Source organism: Mus caroli, chromosome 3 (genome assembly GCF_900094665.2).
Source record: "Mus caroli chromosome 3, CAROLI_EIJ_v1.1, whole genome shotgun sequence".
In the NCBI taxonomy this organism is placed as follows: Eukaryota; Metazoa; Chordata; class Mammalia; order Rodentia; family Muridae; genus Mus; species Mus caroli.
The window spans coordinates 100,902,709-100,929,160 of NC_034572.1; the positions used below are offsets into that span (position 1 = coordinate 100,902,709).

At 38.7% G+C, this 26,452-nt stretch overlaps 1 protein-coding gene across 1 annotated transcript in view; it reads left to right on the top strand.

Moving 5' to 3' along the window:
• Positions 1-1,595: 1,595 nt before the first annotated feature.
• Positions 1,596-26,452, top strand: part of Lrif1 (ligand dependent nuclear receptor interacting factor 1) — a 46,142-nt gene continuing 21,285 nt past the window's right edge. The window contains exon 1 of the mRNA XM_021159037.2: positions 1,596-1,745. Within this exon, the coding sequence (XP_021014696.1) occupies positions 1,698-1,745 (48 nt within the window). The 5' untranslated portion in view covers positions 1,596-1,697. The remainder of the gene's footprint in view (positions 1,746-26,452) is intronic.

The following is a 26,452-nucleotide window of genomic DNA, read 5'->3' on the forward strand; positions in this document are numbered from 1 at the left end:
ATGGGGGATGGGGAACTGAGAGTGGCCACTAGAAAGTTCCTATTGCCAAGGAAGCAAGAGGTTCCCAGGATCCAACTGGTATGACATTAGCTGAAATACCCAACAAAGGGGAGATTGAACCTATAGAAACCCTAGCCAGTGATTAGACACAGCCCCTGGTTGAGGGTTGGGGCCACCCACTCATCTCAAAAACATCAACCCAGAATTGCTCCTGTCTAAATGAAATTCAGGGACAAAAAGGTAGAACAGATACTGAAGGAAAGGCCATCCAGAGACTGCCCCACCTGGGGATCCAGCCTATCTTCAGACACCAAAGCCAGACACTATTGCTGATTCCAAGAAGCACTTGCTGACAGGAGCCAGGTGTAGCTGTTCCCTGAGAGGCTCTGTCAGAGCCTGACCAATACAGATGCAGATGCTTGCAGCCAAGCATTGGACTAAGCATGGAGATCCCAATGGAAGAGTTAGGGGAAGGTCTGAAGGAGCTGAAGGTGTTTGCAACTCCATAGGAAGAACAACAGTATCAACCAACCAGACCCCTCAGAGCTCCCCGAGAATAAACCATTAACCAAAGAGTACACATGGAGGGACCCATGGCTCCAGCTGCATACGCAGCAGAGGATTTTTTGTCTGGCATCAATGGGAGGAGAAGCCTTTGTTCCTGTGGAGGCTCCATGCCTCAACAAAGGGGAATTCCAGGGTGGTGAGGTAGGAATGGGTGGGTGGGTGGTAGAGCACCCTCATAGAAGCAGGGGGCGGGGGAATAGTGAATTTGGGGCAGAAAAATAGGAAGGGGGATAAATAACCCATAAAAAAAGAAAAGTGTAAAATCAAGAGTATGGATAGAATTTTGAATAATACCCGTGGATTAAATATATTTATTGTTCCTGATCAAGCACATTGCAAGTAGCCTATTCATATTTGATGAAATTGGACAGGTTATAAAAGTTATTTTATATTATTCTTCAGTTGGTATTATGCTGGCTGCTGGCCTAACCTGAAGAAGCCATGGGTTCTCCAAACTGACTAAACCAAAATAGTGGCACACAAGCCTTTAATGCCAGCACTCCAAAACTGGAAGTAGAAACATGAGTTGAAAGTCATCTTTAGCCTCAATCCAGTTACTGACCAACCTGAGCTACACAAGATATTTCGTCCTTTTGATTTTGAGAACTCTTTAAGGTACATGTGTGGAGAAACCTAATCTTCATAAGGTACATGTCGATAAATTGTTAGTAATTAAGATATAAAATATAATTGCTAGATGTCTAAATGAAAAGCTACTATGTACTTGCTTGCCTTTTCCAACTTAAGTTGAAAAGCACTCTTTTACTCTGTTTTACAAAGTTAAATGTTTGTTCTATGATCACAGCTCAAAATTGCCCCACCTGGTTGACTAAAAGCAGTCTGCAGCAGCAGCTTACCTCTGGCTCCAGCTCTGGGGCTGAAAGGTTTGGCAGCAAAGACCTCAAGGATGTCTCCGCCTACATCCCTAACCAGTCTTCTACTTATGCGTGTTTCCCAGGCAACCTACTTCAGCCGCTATCTCGCGGGATCCGCAGTTTCCGGGCGTGATGTCACAACCGAAGCTACAATAGCTGGTGCAGGACTTTGACTTGGGAGCTGTGTACTTGAGCGTTCCTAGATCGTTAGATCCGGAGCTCACTCTCCCAAGCACTTTGCATCGCTTGGCTGTCATGGCTGGCGGGACCCGCGCAAGGAGCAGGGCAAACAAGGCAAAGCCGGTGAGTACCGCTGGCGCTGAAGGACCAGCTGACTGTGCAGCTTGAGTGAGCGGCAGAGGCTCTCGGATCTTCACTGGTCAAGAGAACCTCCTGTGGAAAAGCGTGTAAAGAGTAAACCAATTTTTTTTTTACTATAAAGAAATGAAGAATGCCTGAAGTGAAGATATGCCAGTTACTCTGATCAGTGCATATTGCATAATGTATTGAAATGTCACACTGCCCCTGAAACATACAATTACTGTGCCAGCTGAAATATATTTACAATACAATAGGATGTGAATAACTACATAAAATTTAAATGCCAATTCATAAGTTGACAAAGGATGTTAGTGGACATTTCTCCTCAGAAAGTACATAAATAGTGAAGATGAAAACAAACCCTTAGTCATAGGAAAATGCAAATCATGGAGTCCAGCTTATTCACTAGGATGGCTGTGATTTTTAAATATTGCATAACAGCCAGTATGGGGAAGAATTTGAACAGCTACATGTTTTGGCTGAGATCATAAATGAAATATCTACTATTGGAAACAGGTTAGCAGTTTTGCAAAAACTAAATGAAAAATTTACCATTTGACCCAGCAGTTGTAAAGACATGAAAACAAGATGGTTTTTTTTTTTGCTTGTTTTTCTTAACATTTATTTTTATTTTTGAGACAATAATATAATTAAAACATTGTCCCCTTCACTCTCTTCTTTAAAACCTTCCATAAACCCCTCCCAATTCTGCTTCAAATTCATGAACCTCTTTTCAACAAATTGTCTTTATTTATACACATACCTAATCAATCCATAAAATGTTATTTCTTTGAATGTTTTTGAGATAAGGTTTTATGTGTAGTTCAGGCTTGTCTTGAACTTTCTGGGTACGTAAAGATGACCTTAAACTGTTGATTCTCCTTCTCCATGTCCCTGTGCTGTGATTTCAAGTATATACCACCATGTCTGGCAGCTTCCCAAACAAAACTTTCTACTAGTGTGTTCATAGTAGCAGCATTTCCAGTGGCCCAAAGTGAAACAGTCCAAATGCCCACCAACTGGTGAAATGCATTAAGATACCATACTATACATGAATAAATGATGCATTGGCACATGCAACAACTGGACCTGAGTTCAGAAGCATATTGATAAAAAGGATTAGGCAAACACAAAACATTCCAACAGTTTAAGTGTATATGCACTGTCAGGTATAGTTTATTCCACTGAAGTAGAATGCAAAATTATTACCAAGAGCTTAGGAGAGGGATAAAAGGTAATTGCCCACTGGTAAATATTGTGGATAAATAAAAATGTATAGTCAATAAAAACCATGTGTTGGCCAGGCGTGGTGGTGCACACATTAATCCCAGCACTTGGGAGGCAGAAGCAGGCGGATCTCTGAGTTCGAGGCCAGCCTGGTCTACAAAGTGAGTTCCAGGACAACCAAGGCTACACAGAGAAACCCTGTCTTGAAAAACAAAACAAAACAAAACAAAAAACAAACAAACAAACCCAAAAAACAAAAAAAACAAAAAACACAAAACAAAACATGTGTTGGTTGCTCTGAAGAACTCCCATTAATGCAAGTGAGTCACGGTCATTGATTGAAACCACACTTTTTAGTGTAGATATTTACTCCTTGGGAGGTATTCTTTCATGTTTAAAAATGGTTTGTTTTTAAATAGTTTTAGAGAGCCAGGAAAAACTAAACAGGAACTGGAAACTTTGCATTTACCCTCTTACCTCCAACCATTTTCCCCCATATTGTTAGTATGGTATATTCCTGTGGTTTACTTGTTACAATTTATAGGCCAATAATGATACAAATGTTTACTCTTGGTGTTATTATATGCTATGTTTATTTTTACCAATCCATGAATACATTTACATTTATAAACATAAGTAATGTATGTATTTACTATTACAAAATCATTGTTTCATTGCTGTAAAAATCTTCTATGCCTACTTATTCATTCTTCCTTTTCCTTTGAGCATGGCAACCATAGCTCTTTTAATACCTCTATAATTTTGCCTTTATCAGCATGCCATGTAGTTGGAATTATGAAGCACACAGGCTTTCAGATAACCTCTAGCTAGCAATATCTACTTGATTCTTCCATGACTTTTTACAGTTGGATGTGTCATTTTAAAACTTCCATCATTTGGCTATGTCATATTTCCTTAGTCATTTGCCTATTGGAAAACATCCTGGTTGTTTCTGAATTTTTACAATTATAAGGAAAGTGGTTATGAAGGCATGTATTTAAGGTTTAGTATGATACTGCGTGACATTATTCCTGGGAAGACATGAACAACTTGCCTCAGCTAGGGAACTGATAACAGAACAAAGAACAGCTATCCCAAAACTCCAACTTGGTGAGTTTCATTGGAGTTACTTAGAGGAGTGTGTGTGAATGATTGCTTACAAGAGGAAAATGATTCAAAGACAGAAGCATCAATAAAAGCCCAAACCAACATAAGTGGAAGCTTATGAAAGTAGGAAAGCTGGAGCACACTTCATAGCCTGCTGGCTGCTCAACAGGTTCCAAGTAGTTCCATTTGTCTGAATTTCTTCTAGGTAGTTGGGCTGCTCTGTGCTACTCTCAGGCAGCTAGGCTGCTCTCTGATACTTCCAGGAAGCTTTACTGGTATGAATTTTCTAGACAGCTCCATTTTCCTGAGAGTGGTTATTAGCAATCTTTACTGCTTTTATACATTTGGGAAGGAGGCACCTAGTGAATCTGGTTAGTTTCAGGAACTTCCTGAAACTCTTTGAGTTTACTTTGTGAGTTTAAGACCATCTCTGGAGGATAAAATGTTTCACCTCCTCTTAGTTAATACCCAGTTGTTTAACCTTCCTGTAAATACTGTGTCTTAAAATATCATCTGATGTCTTAAGGAATTTCCCTCCAAGATTGAGACTTTTAATCTCAGAATAAACTATTATATGGCATGTGGACACAAGTTTTCAATTTATGTAAATACCCAGAAGATTTATTTCAAACCAAATCAACCAAATAAACAAAGAAAAATTCATTTCAAACTTTTATTTTCAGAGTAACTATAAAGTTCTGTGCTCACTATGTCTAGTATCTCTTCATATTTTCACTATCATTTATTTTTGCCTATTGATTTTGGCCATTGTAATAGGTGGGAAGTAGTAAATAATACTTCTTTTAATTTATTAATTGACCAGATGCAATGATATGAGTGTTTTTTGTTCCTTCACAATTCACATCTGCAAAAGTAAGAACCAATGTGATGCTATTAAGAAGTAGCGGCCGTAGACCATGATTAGACTGTGAGCTGTCTGCCCTCATGAGACTTGTTCTTCCACTCAACTCCATCTGAGAGCAGAACAACAAAAGTTCATGTTAGAGTTAGATAGCAGCCATCATAAGATTTTAGTTTCCCCACATTGTATTTCTTAGTTTCTGGAATTAGAGGGAATTTCTCTTTGTAAATTATCTAGTCTAAATTGTAACTGATTCAGAAATAGACTAAAGAATGGTCTATATAACTTTTTTAATGAGAGTTCTACTCAGATCTTTGCCATTTTTACATTAAATATATATTTATAGTCATTCAGGTATCCCTATCCACATACCTCTTCCTTCAATGTTTTGTCATAAATTTCAAAATTCCATTTCTTCCAAGTACCTGACAGGGAGGCCAATTGGATATATTCCATGAATCCTTATACAATTATATATATGCCCATTTCTTCTTCTCCTCTTCACCCTCCTCTTCCTCCTCCTCTTCCTCCTTCTTCTTCTTTCTTCTTTCTTCGTTTTTTTTTGGTGTTTTTTCTAAATTACATATTTTCTTTATTAACATTTCAAATGTTATCCCCTTTCCTGGTTTCCCCTCTGAAAATCCCCTATCCCCCCCTACTCCCCCCTCCCCCACACACTCCTGCTTCCTAGTCCTGGCATTCCCCTACAGGGACCCTGTGCTCAGTCTAATGATTGCCTGAAAGCATTTATCTCTGTATTTGTCAGGTACTGGAAAAGCCCCTTCCCCCAGGAGACCTCTATGTCAAGCTCCTGTCAGCAAGCACTTCTTGTCATCCACAATAGTGTCTAGGTTTGAGGACTGTATATGAGATGGATCCCCAGGTGGGGCAGTCTCTGGGCCTTTCCTTCAGTCTCTGATCCATACTTTCTCTCCATAACTCCTTCCATGGGTATTTTGTTCCCCCTTCTAAGAAGGACAGAAGGATTCACATTTTGGTCTTCCTTTTTCTTGAGCTTCGTGTGGTTTGTGAATTGTATCATAGGTATTCTGCGCTTCTGGCCTACTATCCACTTTTGAGTGCATACCTTGTGTGTTCTTTTGTGATTGAGTAACCTCACTCAGGATGATATTTTCTAGTTCTATTCCTTTGCCTAAGAATTTCATAAATTCATTGTTTTTAAAAGCTAAGTAATACTCAATTGTGTAAATATGCCACATTTTTTGTATCCATTCCTCTGTTGAGAGGCATCTGGGTTCTTTCCAGCTTCTGGCTATTACAAATAAGGCTGCTGTGAACTTGGTGGAGCATGTGCCCTTATTATGTGTTGAAGCATCTTCTGGGTACATGCCAAGAAGTGGTATTGCTGGGTCCTCAGGTAGTACTGTGTCCATTTTTCTGAGGAAACGTCAAACTGATTTCAAGAGTGGTTGTGCCAGCTTGCAATCCCATCAGCAATTGAGGAGTGTTCCTTTTTCTCCATATCCTAGCCAGCATCTGCTCTCAGATCTTAAATTTTTTATCTTAGCCATTCTGACTGGTGTGAGGTGGAATCTCAGGGTTGTTTTGATTTGCATTTCCCTGATGATTAAGGATGTTGAACATTTTTTCAGGTGCTTCTCAGCCANTCGNTATTCCTCAGGTGAGAATTCTTTGTTTAGTTCTGAGCCCCATTTTTTAATGGGGTTATTTGATTTTCTGGAGTCCACCTTCTTGAGTTCTTTATACATATTGGATATTAGTCCCCTATCTGATTTAGGATTGTTAAAGATCCTTTCCCAATCTGTTGGTGGCTTTTTTTTTTTTTTTGTCTTATTGACGGTGTCTGCCTTACAGAGGCTTTGTAATTTTATGAGGTCCCATTTGTTGATTCTTGATCTTACAGCACAAGCCATTGCTGTTCTATTCAGGAATTTTTCCCCTGTGCCCATACTTTCGAGGCTTTACCCCACTTTCTCCTCTATAAGTTTGAGTGTCTGTGGTTTTATGTGGAGGTCCTTGATCCACTTGGACTTGATCTTTGTACAAGGAGATAAGAATGGGTTGATTTACATTCTTTTACATGCTAACCACCAGTTGAACCAGCACCATTTGTTAAAAATGCTGTCTTTTTTCCACTGGATGGTTTTAGCTCCTTTGTTAAATATCAAGTGATGGTATGTGTGTGGGTTCATTTCTGGATCTTCAATTCTATTCCATTGATCTTCCTGCCTTTCTCTGTACCAATTCCATTCCGTTTTTATCACTATTTCTCTGTAATAGAGCTTGAGGTCAGGAATGGTGATTCCCTCAGAGGTTCTTTTATTGTTGAAAATAGTTTTTGCTGTCCTGGGTCTTTTGTTATTCCAAAAGAATTCACAAATTGCTCTTTCTAACTCTATGAAGAATTGAGTTAGAATTTTGATTGGGATTGCAGTGAATTTGTAGATTGCTTTCGTCAAGATGACCATTTTTACTATATTAATTGTGCCAGTCCATGAGCATGGGAGATCTTTCCATCTTCTGAGATCGTCTTTGATTTCTTTCTTCAGACACTTGAAGTTTTTGTCATATAAATCTTTCACTTCTTTACTTTGAATTACTCCAAGGTATGTAATATTATTTGTGGCTATTGTGAAGGGTGTTGTTTCCCTAATTTCTTTCTCAGCCTGTTTATCCTTGGAGTAGAGCAAGGCCACTGATTTGAGTTAATTTTATATTCGGCCACTTTGCGGGAGTTGTTTGTCACCTCTTGGAATTTTATGGTGGAATTTTTGGGGTCACTTAATATATGATCGTATCATTTGAAAATAGTGATATTTTGATGTCTTTCTTTCCAATTTGTTTCCCTTTGACATCCTTTTCTTGCCCTAGCTAGAACTTGGAGTACTATATTGAGTAGATAGGGAGAGAGTGGGCAGCCTTGATTTTAGTGGGATTGCTTTAAGGTTCTCTCCATTTAGTTTGATATTGGCTACTGGTTTGCTGTGTATTGATTTTACTATGTTTAGGTATGGGCCTTTAATTTCTGATCTTTCCAAGACTTTAAACATGAAGGGATGCTGAATTTTGTTAAATGCTTTCTAGCATGTAATGAGATGATCATTTGGGTTTTTAACTTGAGTTTGTTTACATAGTGGATTAAGTTGATGAATTTCCATATATTGAACCATCCCTGCATCCCTGGGATGAAGCCTACTTGATGGTGGTGAATGATCATTTTGATGTGTTCGTGGATTCGGTTGGCAAGAAGTTTACTGAGTATTTTTGCATCAGTGTTCATGAAGGAGATTGGCATTAAGTTCTCTTTCTTTGTTTGGTCTTTGTGTGGTTTAGGTATCAGAGTAATTGTGGTTTCATAGAAAGAATTGGGTAGTGTTCTTTCTGTTTCTATTTTGCGGAATAGTTTGAAGAGTATTGGTATTAGTTCTTTAAAGATCTGATAGAATTTTGCACTAAACCCATCTGTTCCTGGGCTTTTTTGGTTGGGAGACTTTTAATGACTGCTTCTATTTCTTTAGGGGTTATGGAACCGTTTAGATGGTTTATCTGATCCTGTTTTAACTTTAGCACTTGTATGTGTCTAGAAAATTGTCCATTTCATCCAGATTTTCCAATTTAGTTGAATATAAACTTTTGTAGTAGGATCTGATGATTTTTTGAGTTTCCATGTTTTCTGTTGTTATGTCTCCCTTTTTCATTTTGGATTTTATTAATTTAGATACTGTCTCTGAGCCCTCTGGCTACTCTGGCTAAGGGTTTCTCTATCTTGTTGATTTTCTCAAAGAAACAGCTCCTGGTTTTGTTGATTCTTTATATAGTTCTCTTTGTTTCTATTTGGTTGATTTGAGAACTGAGTTTGATTATTTCCTGCAGACCACTCCCCTTGGGTGTGTTTACTTCTTTTTGTTCTAGAGCTGTTAGTTGTGCTGTCAAGCTGCTAGTGTAAGCTCTCTCCAGTTTCTTTTTGGCGTCACTTAGAGGTATGAGTTTTCCTCGTAGGACTACTTTCATTGTGTCCCATATGTTTGGGTATGTTTCATTAAATTCTAAAAAGCCATTAATTTCTTTCTTTATTTCTTCTTTGACCAAGTTATCATTGAGTAGATTGTTGTTCACTTTCCCTGTCTACGTGTGTTTTCCGTTGTTTTTGTTGGAACTTTAGACCAGTCTTAGTCCACATAATCTGATAGGGCACATGGGATTGATTCAGTCTTCTTTTATCTGTTGAGGCCTATTTTGTGGACAATTATATAGTCAATTTTGGAGAAGGTACCATGAGGTGCTGAAAAGAAAGTATATTCTTTTGCTTTAGGATGAAATGTTCAATAAATATCTGTTATATCTATTTGGTTCATAACTTCTGAGTTATGAACCAAATAGATATAACTATATATGAGTTTCACTGTGTCTTTTTAGTTTCTGTTTTCATGATCTGTCCATTGCTCAAAGTGGGGTGTTAAAGTCTTCCACTATTATTGTGTGGGGTGCAATGTGTGCTTTGAGCTTTACTAAAGTTTCTTTTATGAGTGTGGATGCCCTTGCATTTGGAGCATAGATATTCAGAATTGAGAGTTCATCTTGGTAGATTTTTTTCCTTTGACCAATATGAAGTGTTTTTCCTTATCCTTTTTGATAATTTTTGGTTGAAAGTTGATTTTATTTGATATTAGAATGTTGACTCCAGCTTGTTTCTAGGGACAATTTGCTGGGAAAATTGTATTCCAACCTTTTACTCTGAGGTAGTGTTTGTCTTTGTCATTGAGGTGTGTTTCCAGTATGCAGCAAAATGCTGGGTCTTGTTCATGTATCTAGTCTTATAGTCTATGTCTTTTTATTGGGGAATTGAGTCCATTGATGTTAAGAGATATTAAGGACAAGTGATTGTTATTCCCTGTTATTTTTGTTGTTTGGGGGGCCATTATGTTTGTGTTCCTATCTCCTTTTGGATTTGTTGAAAGATTACTTTCTTCCTTTTTTAGGTTGTACTTTCCCTCCTTGTGTTGGTGTTCTCCATCTATTATCCTTTGTAGGGCTAAATTTGTGGAGAGATAGTGTTAACTTGGTTTTGTCATGGATTATCTTGGTTTCTCCATCTACGGTAATTGAGAGTTTTGCTGGGTATAGTAGCCTGGGCTGGTGTTTGTGTTCTCTTAGGGTCTTTCAGACATATACCCAGGATATTTTGGTTTTCATAGTCTCTGGTGAGAAGTCTGGTATAATTATGAGAGATCTGCCTTTATATGTTACTTGACCTTTTTCCCTTACTGCTTTCAATATTCTTACTTTGTTTAGTGCATTTGGTGTTTTGGTTTTATATGACAGGAGGGATTTTTTTTCTGGTCCAATCTATTTGGAGTTCTGTAGGCTTCTTGCATGTTCATAGGCATCTCTTTCTTTAGGTTAAGGGGGGTTTCTCCTATAATTTTGTTGAAGATATTACTGACTCTTTAATTTGGGAATCTTTGCTCTTTTCTCTACCTATTTCCCTAGTTTGGTCTTTTCATTGTGTCCTGGATTTCCTGGATGTTTTTCGATAGGAGCTTTTTGCACTTTCTTTGACTGTTGTGTCAACGTTTTGTTGTAGTTTTTGTTGTTGTTGTTTTGTTGTTCAAGGGAGTCAATAATTTTAATATTTTAAAATTTACTTTTTAAATGAATAGTCATATTCTGTAGCAAATTTTACACTTTTTTCTTTTTTTTATTTAAACATTTTTTTATTAGATATTTTCTTCTTATACAATTCAAATGCTATCCTGAAAGTATACCTTCCCCGCCCTACTCCCCAACCCACCCACTCCTTATTTCCTGGCCCTGACATTTTCCTGTACTGGGGCATATAATCTTTGCAAGACTAAGGGCCTCTCCTCTGAATGATGGCTGATTAGGCCATCTTCAGCTACACATGCAGCTAGAGACACAAGCTCAGGGGATACTGGTTAGTTCATATTGCTGTTTCTCCTATAGGGTTACAGACCCCTTCAGCTCCTTGGATACTTTCTCTAGCGTCATCATTGGGGACCCTGTGTTCCGTCCAATAGATGACTGTGAGCATCCACTTCTCTATTTGCTAGGCACTGGCATAGCCTCATATGAGATAGCTATATCAAGGTCCCTTCAGCAAAATCTTGCTGGCATATGCAATAGTGTCTGAGTTTGGTGGCTGATTATAGTATGGATCCCTGGGTGGGATAGTCTCTGAATAGTCCTTCCTTTCCTCTTAGCTCCAATCTTTTTCTCTGTAACTCCTTTCATGGGTATTTTGTACCTCATTCTAAGGAGGAACAAAGTATCCACACTTTGGTCTTCCTTCTTCTTGAGTTTCATGTGTTTTGTAAATTGTATCTTATGTCTTGGGTATTCTAAGTTTCTGGGCTAATATCCACTAATGAGTGAGTGCATATCATGTGGGTTCTTTTGTGATTGGGTTACCTCACTCAGGATGATATCCTCCAGATCCATCCATTTGCCTAAGAATTTCATAAATTCATTGTTTTTAAAAGCTGAGCAGTACCCCATTGTGTAAATAAATGTACCACATTTTCTGTATCCATTCTTCTGTTGAAGGACATCTGTGTTCTTTCTAGCTTCTGGCTATTATAAATAAGGCTGCTATGAACATAGTGGAACATTTGGAACACATTCTGGATATATGCCCAGGAGAGGTATTGCTGGATCCTCAGGTAGTACTATGTTCAATTTTCCAAGGATCCAGCAGACTGATTTCCAGAGTGGTTGTACCACCTTGAATTCCCACCATAAATGGAGGAGTGTTCCTCTTTTTCCACATCCTCCCCAGCATCTGCTGTCACCTGAATTTTTAATCTTCACCATTCTGACTCCTGTGAGGTGGAATGTTAGGGTTGTTTTAATTTGCATTTCCCTGATTATTAAAGGATGCTGAACATTTTTTCAGGTGCTTCTCAGCCATTCCTCAGGTGAGAATTCTTTGTTTAACTCTGAGACTCATTTTTTAATGTGGTTATTTGATTTTCTGGAGCCCATCGTCTTGTTTACTTTATATATATTGGATATTAGTCCCCTATCAGATTTAGGATTGGTAAAAATACTTTCCCAATCTGTTGGTGGCCTTTTTGTCTTATTGACAATGTCTTTTGCCTTAAAGAGGCTTTGCAATTTTATGAAGTACCATTTATCAACTCTCAATCTTATAGCACAAGCCATTGCTATTCTGTTCAGGAATTTTTTTTCCCTGTACTCATATCTTCGAGGCTTTTCCCCACTTTCTCCTCTATAAGTTTTAGTGTCTCTGGTTTTATGTGGAGTTCCTTGATCAACGTAGATTTGAGCTTTTTAAAGGAGATAAGAATGGATTAATTCACATTCTTCTACTTGATAACTGCCAGTTGTGTCAGCACCATTTGTTAAAAATTATGTCTTTTTTCCACTGGATGGTATTAGCTCCCATGTCAAAGATCAAGTGACCATAGGTGTGGATTCATCTCTGGGTCTTCAATTCTATTCCATTAATCTACCTGTATGTCGCAGTACCATTACCTTGCAGTTTTTATCACAATTGCTCTGTAGTACAGCTTGAGGTCAAGCATGGTGATTCCAACAGAGGTTCTTTTATTGTTGACAATAGTGTTTGCAATCCTAGTTTTTTTGTTATTCCAGATGAAATTGCAAATTGCCCTTTCTAACTCAGTTAAGAATTGAGTTGGAATTTTGATGGGAATTGCATTGAATCTGTAGATTGCTTTCGGCAAGATAGACATTTTTACTATATTAATCTTGTCAATCAATGAGCATGGGAGATCTTTCCATCTTCTGAGATCTTCTTTGATTTCTTTCTTCAGAGGCTTGAAGTTCTTATCATATAGATCTTTTACTTCCTTAGTTAGAGTCACACCAAGGTATTTTATGTTATTTTTTTGACTATTGTGAAGGGTGTTGTTTCCCTAATTCCTTTCTCAGCCTGTTTATCCTTTGTGTAGAGAAAAGCCACTGATTTCTTTGAATTAATTTTATATTCAGCTACTGCACTGAAGCTGTTTATCAGGTCTAGGAGATCTCTGGTGGAATTTTTAGGGTCACTTATATATACTATCATATCATCTGAAAATAGTGATATTTTGACTTCTTCATTTCTAATTTGTTTCCCCTTGATCTCCTTTTGTTGTTGAATTGCTCTGGCTAGGACTTCAAGTACTATGTTGAATAGGTAGTGAGAAAGTGGGCAGCCTTGTCTAATCCCTCATTTGAGTGGGATTTCTTCGAGTTTCTCTCCATTTAGTTTGATGTTGGCTACTGGTTTGCTGTAGATTGCTTTTATCATGTTTAGGTATGGGCCTTGAATTCCTGATCTTTCCAAGACTTTATTATCAGTGGGTGTTGGATTTTGTCAAGTGCTTTCTCAGTATCTAACAAGATGATCATGTGGATTTTGTTTTTGAGTTGGTTTATATAGTGGATTACATTGATGGATTTTCGTATATTAAACCTTCCCTGAATCCCTGGGATGAAGCCTACTTGACCATGATGGATGATCATTTACATGTGTTCTTGGATTTGGTTTGTGGGAATTTTATTGAGTATTTTTGCATCTATATTCATAAGGGAAAGTAGTCTGAAGTTCTCTTTCTTTGCTGGTTTAGGTCTTTTTGTGGTTTAGGCATTAGAGTAATTGTGGCTTCATAGAAAGAATTTGGTAGAGTGCCTTCTGTTTCTATTTTTTTGGAAGAGTTTGAGAAGAATTAGAATTAGGTCTTCTTTGAGGTCTGGTAGACTTCTGCACTAAACCCATCTGGTCCTGGGCTTTTTTTGTTTTTTGTTTGTTTGTTTGTTTGTTTTTTGTTTTTGTTTGGAAATCGATTCATGACTGCTTCTATTTCTTTAGGGGATATAGGACTATTTAAATGATTGATGTTGATTTACCTTTGATACCGGATATCTTCTAGAAAGTTGTTCCTGTCATTCAGGATTTCCAGGTTTGTTGAATATAAACTTTTGTAGTAGGATCTGATGATGTTTTGGATTTCCTCATGTTCTGTTGTTATGTCTCCATTTTCATTTCTGATTTTGTTAATTAGGATACTGTCCCAGTGCCCTCTAGTTAGTCAGGCTAAGGGTTTGTTGATATTGTTGATTTTCTCGAAGAACCTGCTCCTGGTTTGGTTGATTCTTTGAATAGTTCTTTTTGTTTCCACTTGGTTGATTTCAGCCCTGAGTTTGATTATTTCCTGCTGTCTACTCCTCTTGTGTAAATTTGCTTCCTTTTGTTCTAGAGCTTTAAGGTGTGCTGTCAAGCTGCTACTGTATGCTCTGTCTAATTTCTTTTTGGAGGCACTCAGAGCTATGAGTTTTCCTCTTAGGAATGCTTTCATTGTGTCCCATAAGTTTGGGCATGTTGTGACTTCATTTTCATTAAACTTTTTAAAGTCTTTAATTTCTTTCTTGACCACAGTATCATTGAGTAGAGTGTTATTCAGCTTCTATGTGAATGTTGGCTTTCTATTATTTATGTTGTTATTGAAGATCAGCCTTAGTCTGTGGTGATCTGATAGGATGCATGGGATAATTTCAATATTTTTGTATCTGTTGAGGCCTATTTTGTGACCTTTATGTGGTCAGTTTTGGAGAAGGTACCATGAGGTGCTGAGAAGGAGGTATATCCTTTTGTTTTAGGATGAAATGTTCTGTAGACATCTGTAAAATCCATTTGTTTCATAACTTCTGTTAGTTTCAAAGTATCTCTGTTTAGTTTCTGTTTCCAGGATCTTTCCAAAGATGAGAGTGGTGTGTTGAAGTCTCCCACTGTTATTGTGTTAGGTGCAATGTATGCTTTGAGCTTTACTATACTTTTATAAATGAATGTGGCTGCCCTTGCATTTGGAGCATAGATATTGAGAATTGAGAGTTCATCTTGGAAGATTTTAATTTTAATGAGTATGAAGTGCCCCTTGTCTTATTTAATAACATTGGATTGGAAGTCAATTTTATTCGACATTAAAATGGCTATTCCAGCTTGTTTCTTCGGACCACTTGCTTGGAAAAAATTTTCCAGCCTTTTACTCTGAGGTAATTTCTGTCTTTTTCCCTGAGGTGGGTGGGTGTTCTGTATTGAGAAAAATGTTGGGTCCTGGTTACATAGCCAGTTTGTTAGTCTATGTCTTTTCATTTGGGAATTGAGTCCATTGATATTAAGAGATATTAAAGAAAAGTAATTATTATTTCCTGTTATTTTTCTGTCGTTAGAGTTGGGGTTCTGTTCTTGTGGCTGTCTTCTAGTAGGTTTGTTGAAGGATTACTATCTTGCTTTTTCCAGGGCATACTTTCCTTCCTTGTATTAGAATTTTGCCTTTATTATCCTTTGAAGGACTGGATTCGTGGAAAGATATTGTGTGTATTTGATTTTGTCATGGAATACCTTGGTTTCTCCATCTATGGTAATTGAGAGTTTTGCTGGTATAGTAGCCTGGGTTGGCATTTGTATTTTCTTAGGGTCTGTATAACATTTGTCCAGGATCTTCTGGCTTTCATAGTCTCTGATGAGAAGTCTGGTGTAATTCTAATTGGTCTGCCTTTATATGTTACTTGACCTTTTTCCCTTACTGCTTTTAATATTCTATCTTTATTTAGTGCATTTGTTGTTCTGATCATTGTATGTCTGGAGGAATTTCTTTTCTGGTCCAGTCTATTTGGAGTCCTGTAGGCTTCTTGTATTTTCATGGGCATCTCTTTCTTTAGGTGAGGGAAGTTTTCTTCTATTATTTTGTTGAAGATATTTGCTGGCCCGTTAAATTGAAAATCTTCATTCTCATGTACTCCTATTTTTGGTAGGTTGGGTCTTCTCATTGTGTCCTGGATTTCCTGGATGTTTTGAGTTAGGATATTTTGGATTTTGCATTTTCTTTGATTGTTATTTCCATGTTCTCTTTGGAATCTTCTGCACCTGAGATTTTTTTCTTCCATCTCTTGTATTCTGTTGCTGATGCTTGCATCTGTGGTTCCTGATTTCTTTCCTAGGGTTTCTATCTCCAGAGTTGTCTTCCTTTGTGTTTTCTTTATTGTTTCTACTTCCATTTTTAGATCTTGTATGGTTTTTGTTCACTTACATTACATGTTCAGTTGTGTTTTCCTGTAATTCTGTAAGAGATTTTTGTGTTTCCTCTTTAAGGACTTCTACCTGTTTAGCAATATTTTCCTGTAATTCTTTAAGAGCTTCTACCTGTTGAGCAGTGTTCTCCTGTATTTCTTTAAGTGAGTTATTAATGCCCGTCTCAAAATCCTCTACCACCATCATGAGATATGATTTTAAATCTGAGTCTTGCTTTTCGGGTGTGTTGGGGGTATCCAGGACTCGTTGTGGTGGGCTTATTGGGTTATGATGATGCCCAGTGATCTTGGTTTCTGTTAGTAAGATTCTTATGTTTGGCTTTCACCATCTGGTAATCTCTGGTTTTAGATGTTCTAGCTGTTTCTGGCTGGAGCTTGATCCTCCTGTGATTCTGTTAGCCTCTGTCAGCACTCCTGGGATTCCAACTCTCTCCTGAGTTCCAGTGGTCAGAGCACTCTCTGCAGGCAAGCTCTCTTCTTGCAAGGCAGGCGGCCAGAAGTCTGGAGTTCAGATACTCCTCTGAGTCCTGGGTTCAGAGCCCTCCCTGGAGACTCTCCCCTGGCAAGGAAGGTGCCCAGGGTTCTGTGTCTCAGCTCTGCCTCCTGGTCGAGGATGAAAGCCCTAAGGGATCCTGTCCAAGAAGCTCTTTTCCTTCTCCAGTCCACCTGCTCTCCTGCTTAAACTGGTCTCAGTGATCCCAAGATCCTGGGTGTGCTAGGGACTCCCCAGTTCCCACCCAAAATGTCATGGAGCTGGAGCCACCAGAAGGAATCCCAGCCTCTGGTTGGGTGGGGTTCCTTTGTCCCTGTTCCTACTGGCATAAGACCCTCCAGGTTTTTTTTGGAACTGATGTTGCATTCCACTCACCAGTGATCCCAAGATCCTGGGTGTGCTAGGGGGCCTGCAAAGTGGAGAGTCCTCTCGGTACCTTGGGACCCTCCACTGGGTTTGCGCTGAAGATCCAATGTTTTCTATAGTATCTTATGCACCTGAAATTCTCTCTTCTATCTCTTGGATTCTGTTGGTGATGCTTGCATCTCTGACACCTGACCTCTTTCCCAGGTTTTCTAACTCCAGAGTTGCCTCACTTTGTGATTTCTTTATTGTTCCTAGTTCTACTTTTAGATCCTTCATGGTTTTGTTTCTTTCCTTCACCAGTTTGATTGTGTTTTCATATAATTCTTTAAGGTATTTTTGGGGATTCCTCTTTAAGGGCTTCTACCTGTTTACCTGTGGTCTGTATTTGTTTATTTTTTTTCTTTTTTCTTTTCAGTTTTTTATTAGATATTTTCTTTATTTACATTTAAAATGTTATTCTTGTTCTTAGTTTCCCCTCCAAAAATCCCCTATTCCATTCCCTCTCCCCCTGCTCCCCACCCGACCCACTCTCATTTCTGATCAGGGGTTCCCCTATACTGGGGCATAGAACCTTCACAGGACCAAGGGCCTCTCCTCTCATTGATGACTGACAAGGCCATCCTCTGCTACATATATAGCTAGAACCACAAGTTCCACCATGTGTTTTCTTTGATTGGTGGTATAGTTCCAAGGAGCTCTGGGGGTACTGGTTAGTTCATATTGATGTTACTCTTATGGGACTTATACCCCTTTAGCTCCCTGGGTACTTTCTCTAGCTCATTCATTGGGGACCTTGTGCTCCGTCCAATGGATGACTGTAAGTATCCACTTCTGTATTTTCCAGTCACTGACTGGCAGAGCCTCACATGATACAGCTATATCAGGCTCCTCTCAGCAGACTCTTGTTGGCATCTGCCTACTGTCTGTTTTTGGTGGTTGTTTATAGAATGGATACCCAAGTGGGGCAGTCTCTGGATGGTTGTTTCTTCAGGCTCTGCTCCAAACTTTGTCTCTGTACCTCCTTCCTTGGGTATATTCTTCCCCATTCTAAAAAGGATTCTGAGCTTCTGGGCTTATATCCACTTATCAGTGAGTGCGTATCATGTATGCTTTTTTTTGTGATTGGGTTACCTCACTCAGGATGATATCCTCCAGATCATCCATTTGCCTAAGAGTTTCATAAATTCATTGATTTTTAATAGCTGAGTAGTACCCCATTGTGTAAATGTACCACATTTTCTGTATCCTTTCCTCTGTTGAGGGAAATCTGGTTTCTTTCCAGCTTCTGGATATTATAAATAAGGCTACTATGAACGTAGTGGAACACGTGTCCTTATTACATGGTGGAGCATCTTCTAGGTATATGTCCAGGAGTGGTATTGCTGGACCTTCTAGTAGAACTCTGTCCAATTTTTTGAGTAACCACCAAATTGATTTTCAGAGTGGTTGTACCAGCTTGCAGTCCCACCAGCAATGGAGGAGTGTTCCTCTTTCTCCACATCCTCAGAAGCATCTGTTGTCACCTGAGTGTTTGATCTTAGCCATCTGTCTCGTGTGAGGTGGAATCTCAGGATTATTTTTATTTGCATTTCCTTGATGATTAATGTTGAAACATTAATGATGAAAAATGTTGAACATTTTTTAGGTGCTTCTCAGTCTTTCAGTATTCCTCAGTTGAGACTTCTTTGTTTAGCTCTGTGCCACATTTTTTAATAGAGTTGTTTAGTTTTCTAGAGTCTGAATTCTTGGGTTCTTCATATATATTGGACATTAGTCCCCTATCAGATTTAGAATTGGTAAAGATCTTTTCCCAATCTGTTGGTTGCCTTTTGGTCTTATTGACACTGACCTTTGCCTTACAGAAGCTTTGCAATTTTATAAGGTCCCATTTGTCAATTCTTGATTTTACAGCACAAGCCATTGCTATTTTATTCAAGAATCTTTCCCCTGTACCCATGTGCTCGAGGCTCTTCCCCACTTTCTCCTCTATAAGTTTCAGTGTCTCTAGTTTTATGTGGAGTTCCTTGTTCCACTTAGACTTGAGCTTTGTACAGGAGATAAGAGTGGATCAATTCACATCCTTCTGCATTTTAACCACCAGTTGAGGCAGCATAATTTATTGAAGATGCTGTCTTCTTTCCGCTGGATGGTTTTAGCTCCTTTTTCAAAGATCAAGTGACGATATGAGTGTGGGTTCATTTCTGGGTCTTCAGATCTGTTCCATTGATCTACCTGTTTGTTGCTGTACCAGTACCATGCAGTTTTTATCACAATTGCTCTGTAGTACAGCTTGAGGTCAGGCATGGTGATTCCAACAAAGGTTCTTTTATTGTTGAAAATAGTTTTTGCTATCCTAGGTCTTTTTTCTTTTCTTTTCTTTTCTGTTTTTGGTTTTTTGTTTTTTTTGTTATACCAGATGAATTTGCCAATTGCTCTTTCTAACTTTGTGAAGAATTGAGTTGGAATTTTGATGGGGATTGCAGTGAATCTGTAGATTGCTTTCAGCAAGATAGACATTTTGACTAAATTGATCCTGCCAATCCATGAGCATGAGAGATCTTTCCATCTTCTGAGATCTTCAATTTCTTTCTTAGGAGACTTGAAATTCTTTTCATACAGATCTTTCACTTCCTTGGTTAGAGTCACACCAAGGTATTTTATATTATTTGTGACAATTTTGAAGGGTGTTATTTCCCTAGTTTCTTTCTCAGCCTGTTTATCCTTTGTGTAGAGAAAGGCCACTGATTTTTTTGAGTTAATTTTTTAACCAGCTATTTCACTGAAGTTGTTTATCAGGTTTAGGAGTTCTCTGGTGTAATTTTTAGGATCACTTATAAATACTATCATATCATCTGCAAATAGTGATATTTTGACTTCTTCATTTGCAATTTGTATTCCTTTGATCTCCTTTTGTTATCTAATTGCTCTGGTTTGGACTTCAAGTCCTATATTGAATAGATAGGGAGAGAGTGGGCAGCCTTGTCTAGTTCCTGATTTTAGTGGGATTGCTTCCAGTTTCTCACCATTTAGTTTGATGTTGGCTACTGGTTTGCTGTATATTGCTTTTATTATGTTCAGGTATGGACCTTGAATTCCTCATCTTACCAAGTCTTTTATCATCAGTGGGTGTTGGATTTTTGTCAAATGCTTTCTCAGCATCTAAGGAGATGATCATGTGGTTTTTAATCTTTGAGTTTGTTTATATAGTGGATTACATTGATGGATTTCCATATATTAAACCATCCCTGCATCCCTGGGATGAAACCTACTTGACCATGATGGATGATCGTTTTGATGTGTTCTTGGATTCAGTTTGCGAGAATTTTATTGAATATTTTTGCATGTATATTCATAAGGGAAATCGGTCTGAAGTTCTATTAATATGTTGAGGTTTTGTGTGGTTTAGGTATCAGAGTAATTGTGGCATCATATAACTAATTGGGTAGAGTACCTTCTGTTTCTATTTTTTGGAAGAGTTTGAATAGTATTGGAATTAGGTCTTCTTTGAAGGTCTGATAGACCTCTGCACTAAACCCATCTGGTCCTGAGTGTTTTTTTTTCATTGACAGACTATTTTTAATGACTGTATTTATTTAGGGTATATGGGACTGTTTAGATGGTGTTTTAGTTAGGGTTTTACTGCTGTGAACAGACACNATGACCAAGGCAAGTCTTATTAAAAAAAAACAACATTTAATTGGGGCTGGCTTACAGGTTCATTATCATCAAGGTGGGAGCATTGCAGTATCCAGGCAGGCATGGCGCAGGCAGAGCTGAGAGTTCTATGTCTTCATCCAAAGGCTGCTAGTGAAAGACTGACTTTCAGGCAACTGGAGTGAAAGTCTTAAGCCCACACCCACAGTGACACACCTACTCCAACCAGGTCACACCTCCAAATGGTGCCACTCCCTGTTCCAAGAATATACAAACCATCACAGATGGTTAATCTGATTCTGATTTAACCTTGGCACCTGGTATCTGTCTTGAAATTTTTCCATTTCATCCAGGTTTTCCAGTTTTGTTTACTATAGGCTTTTGTAGTAGGATCTTATCATGTTTTGGATTTGCTCAGATTCTGTTGTTATATCTCCGTTTTCATTTCTGATTTTGTTAATTAAGATACTGTCCCAGTGCCCTTAAGTTAGTCTGACAAGGGTTTTATCTATCTTGTTGATTTTCTCAAAGAACCAGCTCCTGCTTTGGTTGATTCTTTGTATAGTTCTTTTTATTTCCACTTGGTTGGTTTCAGCCCTGAGTTTTATTATTTCCTGCCTTCTAATCATGTTGGGTGAATTTGCTTCCTTTTGTTCAAGAGCTTTTAGGTGTGCTGTCAAGCTGCTACTGTATGCTCACTCCAGTTTTTTGTTTTTTGTTTTTTTTGTTTTTTTTTTGAGGCACTCGGAGCTATGAGATTTCCTCTTAGGACTGCTTTCATTGTGTCCCATTAGTTTGGATATTTTGTGGCTTCATTCTCATTAAACTCTAAAACCTCTTTAATTTCTTTCTTTATTTCTTCCTTGACCAAGGTATCATTGAGTAGATTGTTCAGCTTCCACGTGTATGTGGGTTTTCTATTCTTTATTTTGTTATTAAAAATCAGCCTTAGTCCATGGTGATAAGATAAGGTGCATGGGATTAGTTCAATATTTTTGTATCTACTGGGGCCTGTTTGGTGACCGATTATATGGTCAGTTTTGGAGAAGGTACCATGAGATTATGACAAGAAGCTATATGCTTTTGTTTTCAGATGAAATGTTCTATAGATATCTGTTAATTCCATTTGTTTCATAACTTCTCTAATTTTCACTGTGTCTCTGTTTAGTTTTTGTTTTCAGGATATGTCCATTGATGAGATTGGGGTGTTGAAGTCTCCTGCTATTATTGTGTAAAGTGTAATGTGTGATTTGAGTTTTAGCAAAGTTTCTTTAATGAATGTGGTTGCCGTTGCATTTAGAGCATAGATGTTCAGAATTGAGTGTTCATCTTGGTAAATTTTACCTTTGATGAGTAAACAGTGTCCCTCCTTATCTTTTTTTGAGGTCTTTAGGTAGAAAGTTGAGTTTATTGGATATTAGAATGGCTACTTCAGCTTGTTTCTTGGGACATTTGCTTGGAAAATTGTTTTCCAGCCTTTTACTCTGATGTAGTCTCTGTCTTTGTCCCTGAGGTGGGTTTCTTATATGCAGAAAAAATTTGGGTCCTTTTTACATAACCAGTCTGTTAGTCTATGTCTTTTTATTGGGGAATTGTGTCCATTGATATTAAGAGTATTAAGGAAAAGTCATTTTTGCTTCCTGTTATTTTTGTTCTTAGAGTTGGTATTCTGTTCATGTGTCTATCTTCTTTAGGTTTTTTGAAAGATTGCGTTCTTACTTTTTCTAGGGCATATTTTCCCTAGATTTCCCTTGTATTGGAATTTTCCCTTTGATAACTTTGAAGGGCTGGATTCATGGAAAGATAATGTGTGTGTTTGATTTTGTCATGAAATACCTTGGTTTCTCCATCTATGGTAATTGAGAGTTTTGCTGGGTATAGTAGCCTGGGCTGGCACTTGTGTTCTCTTAGGGTCTATATGACATCTGCCTAGGATCTTCTGGCTTTCTTAGCCTCTGGGGAGAAGTCAGGTGTAATTCTGATAGATCTGCCTTCATATGTTACTTGACCCTTTTCCCTTACAGTTTTTAATATTCTTTCTTTGGTTTGTGCATCTGGTGTTTTAATTATTATGTGATGGGAGGAATTCCTTTTCTGGTCCAAACTATTTAGAATTCTGAAGGCTTCTTGTATGTTCATGGACATCTCTTTCTTTAGGTTGGGGAAGTTTTCTTCAACAATTTTGTTGATGATATTTACTGGCCCTTTAAGTTGGAAATCTTCCTTCTCGTCTATACTTATTATTCTTAGGATTGATCGTGTCGTTGTGTCCTAGATTTCCTGGATGTTTTAGGTTAGCATCTTTTTTGATTTCTCATTTTCTTTGATTGTTGTGTCAATGTTTTCTATGATATCTTCTGTATCTGAGATTCTCTCTTCTATCACTTGTATTTTGTTGGCTATCATTGGCTCCTGACTTCTTTTCTAGGTTTTCTATTTTCAGAGTGGTCTCCCTTTGTGATTTCTTTATTGTCTTTACTTCTATTTTTAGATCCTGGATGGTTTTGTTCAATTCTTTCACCTGATTAGATGTGTTCTCCTGTATTTCTTTAAGGGAGTTATTTATTTCCTTCTTAAAGTTCTCTATCATTATCATGAGAAGTGACTTTAGATCCATATCATGCTTTTCTAGTGTGAAGGTATATCCAGTACTTGCTATGGTGGCAGTGTTCGGTTCTGATGATGCCAACTAGCCTTGGTTTCTGTTGCTTCTGTTCTTATGCTTACCTCCTGCCATCTGATTATCTCAAGTGCTTGCTGCCCTCAATATATCTGATTGGAGCCTGTCCTTCCTATAATCATGGTTGATTCAGGACTCCTCAGAATCTAGTTTTCTCTGTGATCCTGTGATTTTGGGATCCTGTGAACCTGAGATTCTGGGTGTGTCAGAATTCTTGGCAGTCAAACTTCCTCTGAGACCCTGAGATCCTGGTGTGTCCAAGCTCCTGGTATACTGTAATCCTAAGATCCTGGGCGTGTTATAGCGCCTGGAAGTGGTGTCTCCTCTGGGGATTGTGGGACTGTGTGGTGTGTTTGAAACCAAGGTATTCTAGCATCGACCAGAAGGAACCCAAGCTGCTGGTCAGGCAGGGCTCCTGTGTCTTTGCTCCTGCTGTCACAGGCCCATCACAATTAGTTTGGAACAGATGTTGTGTTCCACTCCCCAGTGATCCTAAGATCTCCTGGAGAGTCCTCTGGAGACCTTGGGACCATCTGCCGAGTTCCCACCCAAGGTGACCTGGAGCTGGCGCCGACTGGATGGGACTTGAGCCCTTGGTCAGGTGGGTTTCCTGCATCCCTGCTGCTAGCACAGACCCGTGCCCTGTCTTCTTTACACTGGATGGTTTTAGCTTCTTTGTCAAAGATCAAGTGACCATAGGTGTGTAAGTTCATTTCTGGGTCTTCAATCCTATTCTGTTGATCTACCTGTCTGTCACTGTATCAGTACCATGCAGTTTTTTTGTTTTGTTTTGTTTTGTTTTGTTTTGTTTTGTTTTGTTTTGTTTTGTTTTGTTTAATCACAATTGGTCTGTAGTACAGCTTGAGGTCAGGGATGGTGATTCCACCAGAGGTTCTTTTATTGTTGACAATAGTTTTTGCTATCCTATGTTTTTTCTTATTCCAGATGAATTTGCAAATTGTACTTTCAAACTCTGTGAAGAATAGAGTTGGAATTTTGATGGGAATTGCATTGAGTCTGTAGATTGTGTGGGTTTTTTTGTTTGTTTGTTTTTTGTTTTGTCTTTGAGTTTGTTTATATAGTGGTTTACATAGTTGGATTTTCATATATTGAACCATCCCTGCATCCCTAGGATGAAGCCTACTTGATCATGATGGATGATTGTTTTGATGTGTTCTTGGATTCAGTTTTTGAGAATTTTATTGAGTATTTTTGCTTCGATATTTATAAGGGAAATTGGTCTGAAGTTCTTTTAATTTGTTGGGTCTTTGTGTGGTTTAGGTATCAGAGTAATTGTGTCTTCATAGAATGAATTGAGTAGAGTACCTTCTGTTTATGTTTTTTGGAATTGTTTGAGGAGTATTGGAATTAGGTCCTCTTTGAAGGTCTGATAGAGCTCTGCACTAAACCCTTATTTCCTTAAGTTGGGGATGTTTTCATCTATGATTTTGTTGAAGATATTTTCTGGCTCTTTGAGCTGGGTATCTTCACTCTCTTCTATTCCTATTTTCTTAGATCTTTTCACTGACCTGGATTTCCTGGATATTTTGGGTTAGGAGTATTTTATGTTTTGAATTTTCTTTGACCGTTGTGTCAGTATCTTCTAAGGTATCTTGTATGCCTGAGATTCTGTATTCTATCTTTTTTATAATGTTGTTGATGCTTGTATCTGTATTTTTTTGTTTTCTTTATTGTTTCTACTTCCAATGTTAGGTCTCGGGCTGCTTTGTTCAATTCCTTCAACTGTTTGTGGTTTCCTGTATTTGTCTGTCTGTTTGTTTCCAGAGAGGGTTTCTCTGCATAGCCCTGGCTGTCCTGGAATTCACTTTTTAGACCAGGCTGGCCGAGAACTCAGAAATCTGCCTGCCTCTGCCTCCCAAGTGCTGGAATTAAAGGCATGTGCCACCACCGCCTGGTTCTGTATTTCTTTAAGGAGTTTGTTTCCTCTTTATAGCTTCTATCTGTTTGCCTGTGTTTTCCTGTATTTCTTTCAGTGAGTTATTTATATTCTCCTTAGAGAACTCTCTTATCTTCATGACATAGGATTTTAGTTCAGTATCCTGGTTTTCAGGTGTGTTGGTGTATCCAGAGCTTGTTGAGGTGGGAGAACTGAGTTCTAATCGTGCCAGAATATATTGGCTTCTCTTGTTTATGGTCCTGTGCTTGCCTCTTGCCATCTGGTTATCTCTGCTAACTGGCCTGCGTGTCTCTGTCTGAAGCCTGCCTCTGGTGTCCTTAAATTGCTGCAGGTATCCTTGGAGGCTTTCAGACTCTAGGATCTTAAGAGGCACAGACTCACTGATGATCTTCCCAGGTGGAAGGCACTGGCAGAGTTTGTGCAGGGGTGTGGATGTGGTGGAGATAAGTCCTGAATATGCTAGGCTACTCAGGGTTGCTACCCTCAGTACCCCTCCCACAGCTCCTCCTCTCCTTCCCTGGGGCCTTAGAGCTCTCCAGGATTAAGTGCAGCTTCTCTGACTGAGGCGAGACCAGGTAGACCTCTGCTACATATGTGCCAGGGCCCTCAAACCAGCCCATGTATGCTTTTGGTTGGTGGCTCAGACTCTGGAAGCTCCCTGGGGTCTGGGTTAGTTGAGATTGCTGATCTTCCTATGGGGTCGCTTTCCCTTTCAGCTTCTTCAGTCCTTCCCCTATTTCAACCATATCAGTCTCTGATTTCAGTCCAATGGTTGGGTATAAGTATCTGCTTCTGTCTCAGTCAGCTGCTGGTAGAGCTTATCTGAGAACAGCTATGCTAGGCTCCTGTCTGTAAGCACATCATAGCATAGTAGTATCAGGCCTTCGTTCCCCGCACACACATTCCCAATGAGATGGATCCCAAGTTGTGACAGTCATTGGACCTCCTTTAATTCAGTCTCTTCTCCATTTTTGTCTCTGCTGTTCTTTTTTTTTTTTTCTCATTTTTTTTTAATTAGGTATTTTCCTCATTTACATTTCCAATGCTATCCCAAAAGGCCCCAATACCCTTCCCCCCACTCCCCTACACACCCACTCCCACTTTTTGGCCCTGACATTCCCCGGTACTGGGGCATATAAAGTTTGCAAGTCCAATGGGCCTCTCTTTCCACTGATGGACTACTAGGCCATCTTTTGATACATATGCAGCTAGAGTCAAGAGCTCCAGGGTACTGGTTAGTTCATAATGTTGTTCCACCTATAGGGTTGCAGATCCCTTTAGCTCCTTGGGTACTTTCTCTAACTCCTCCATTGGGGGCCCTGTG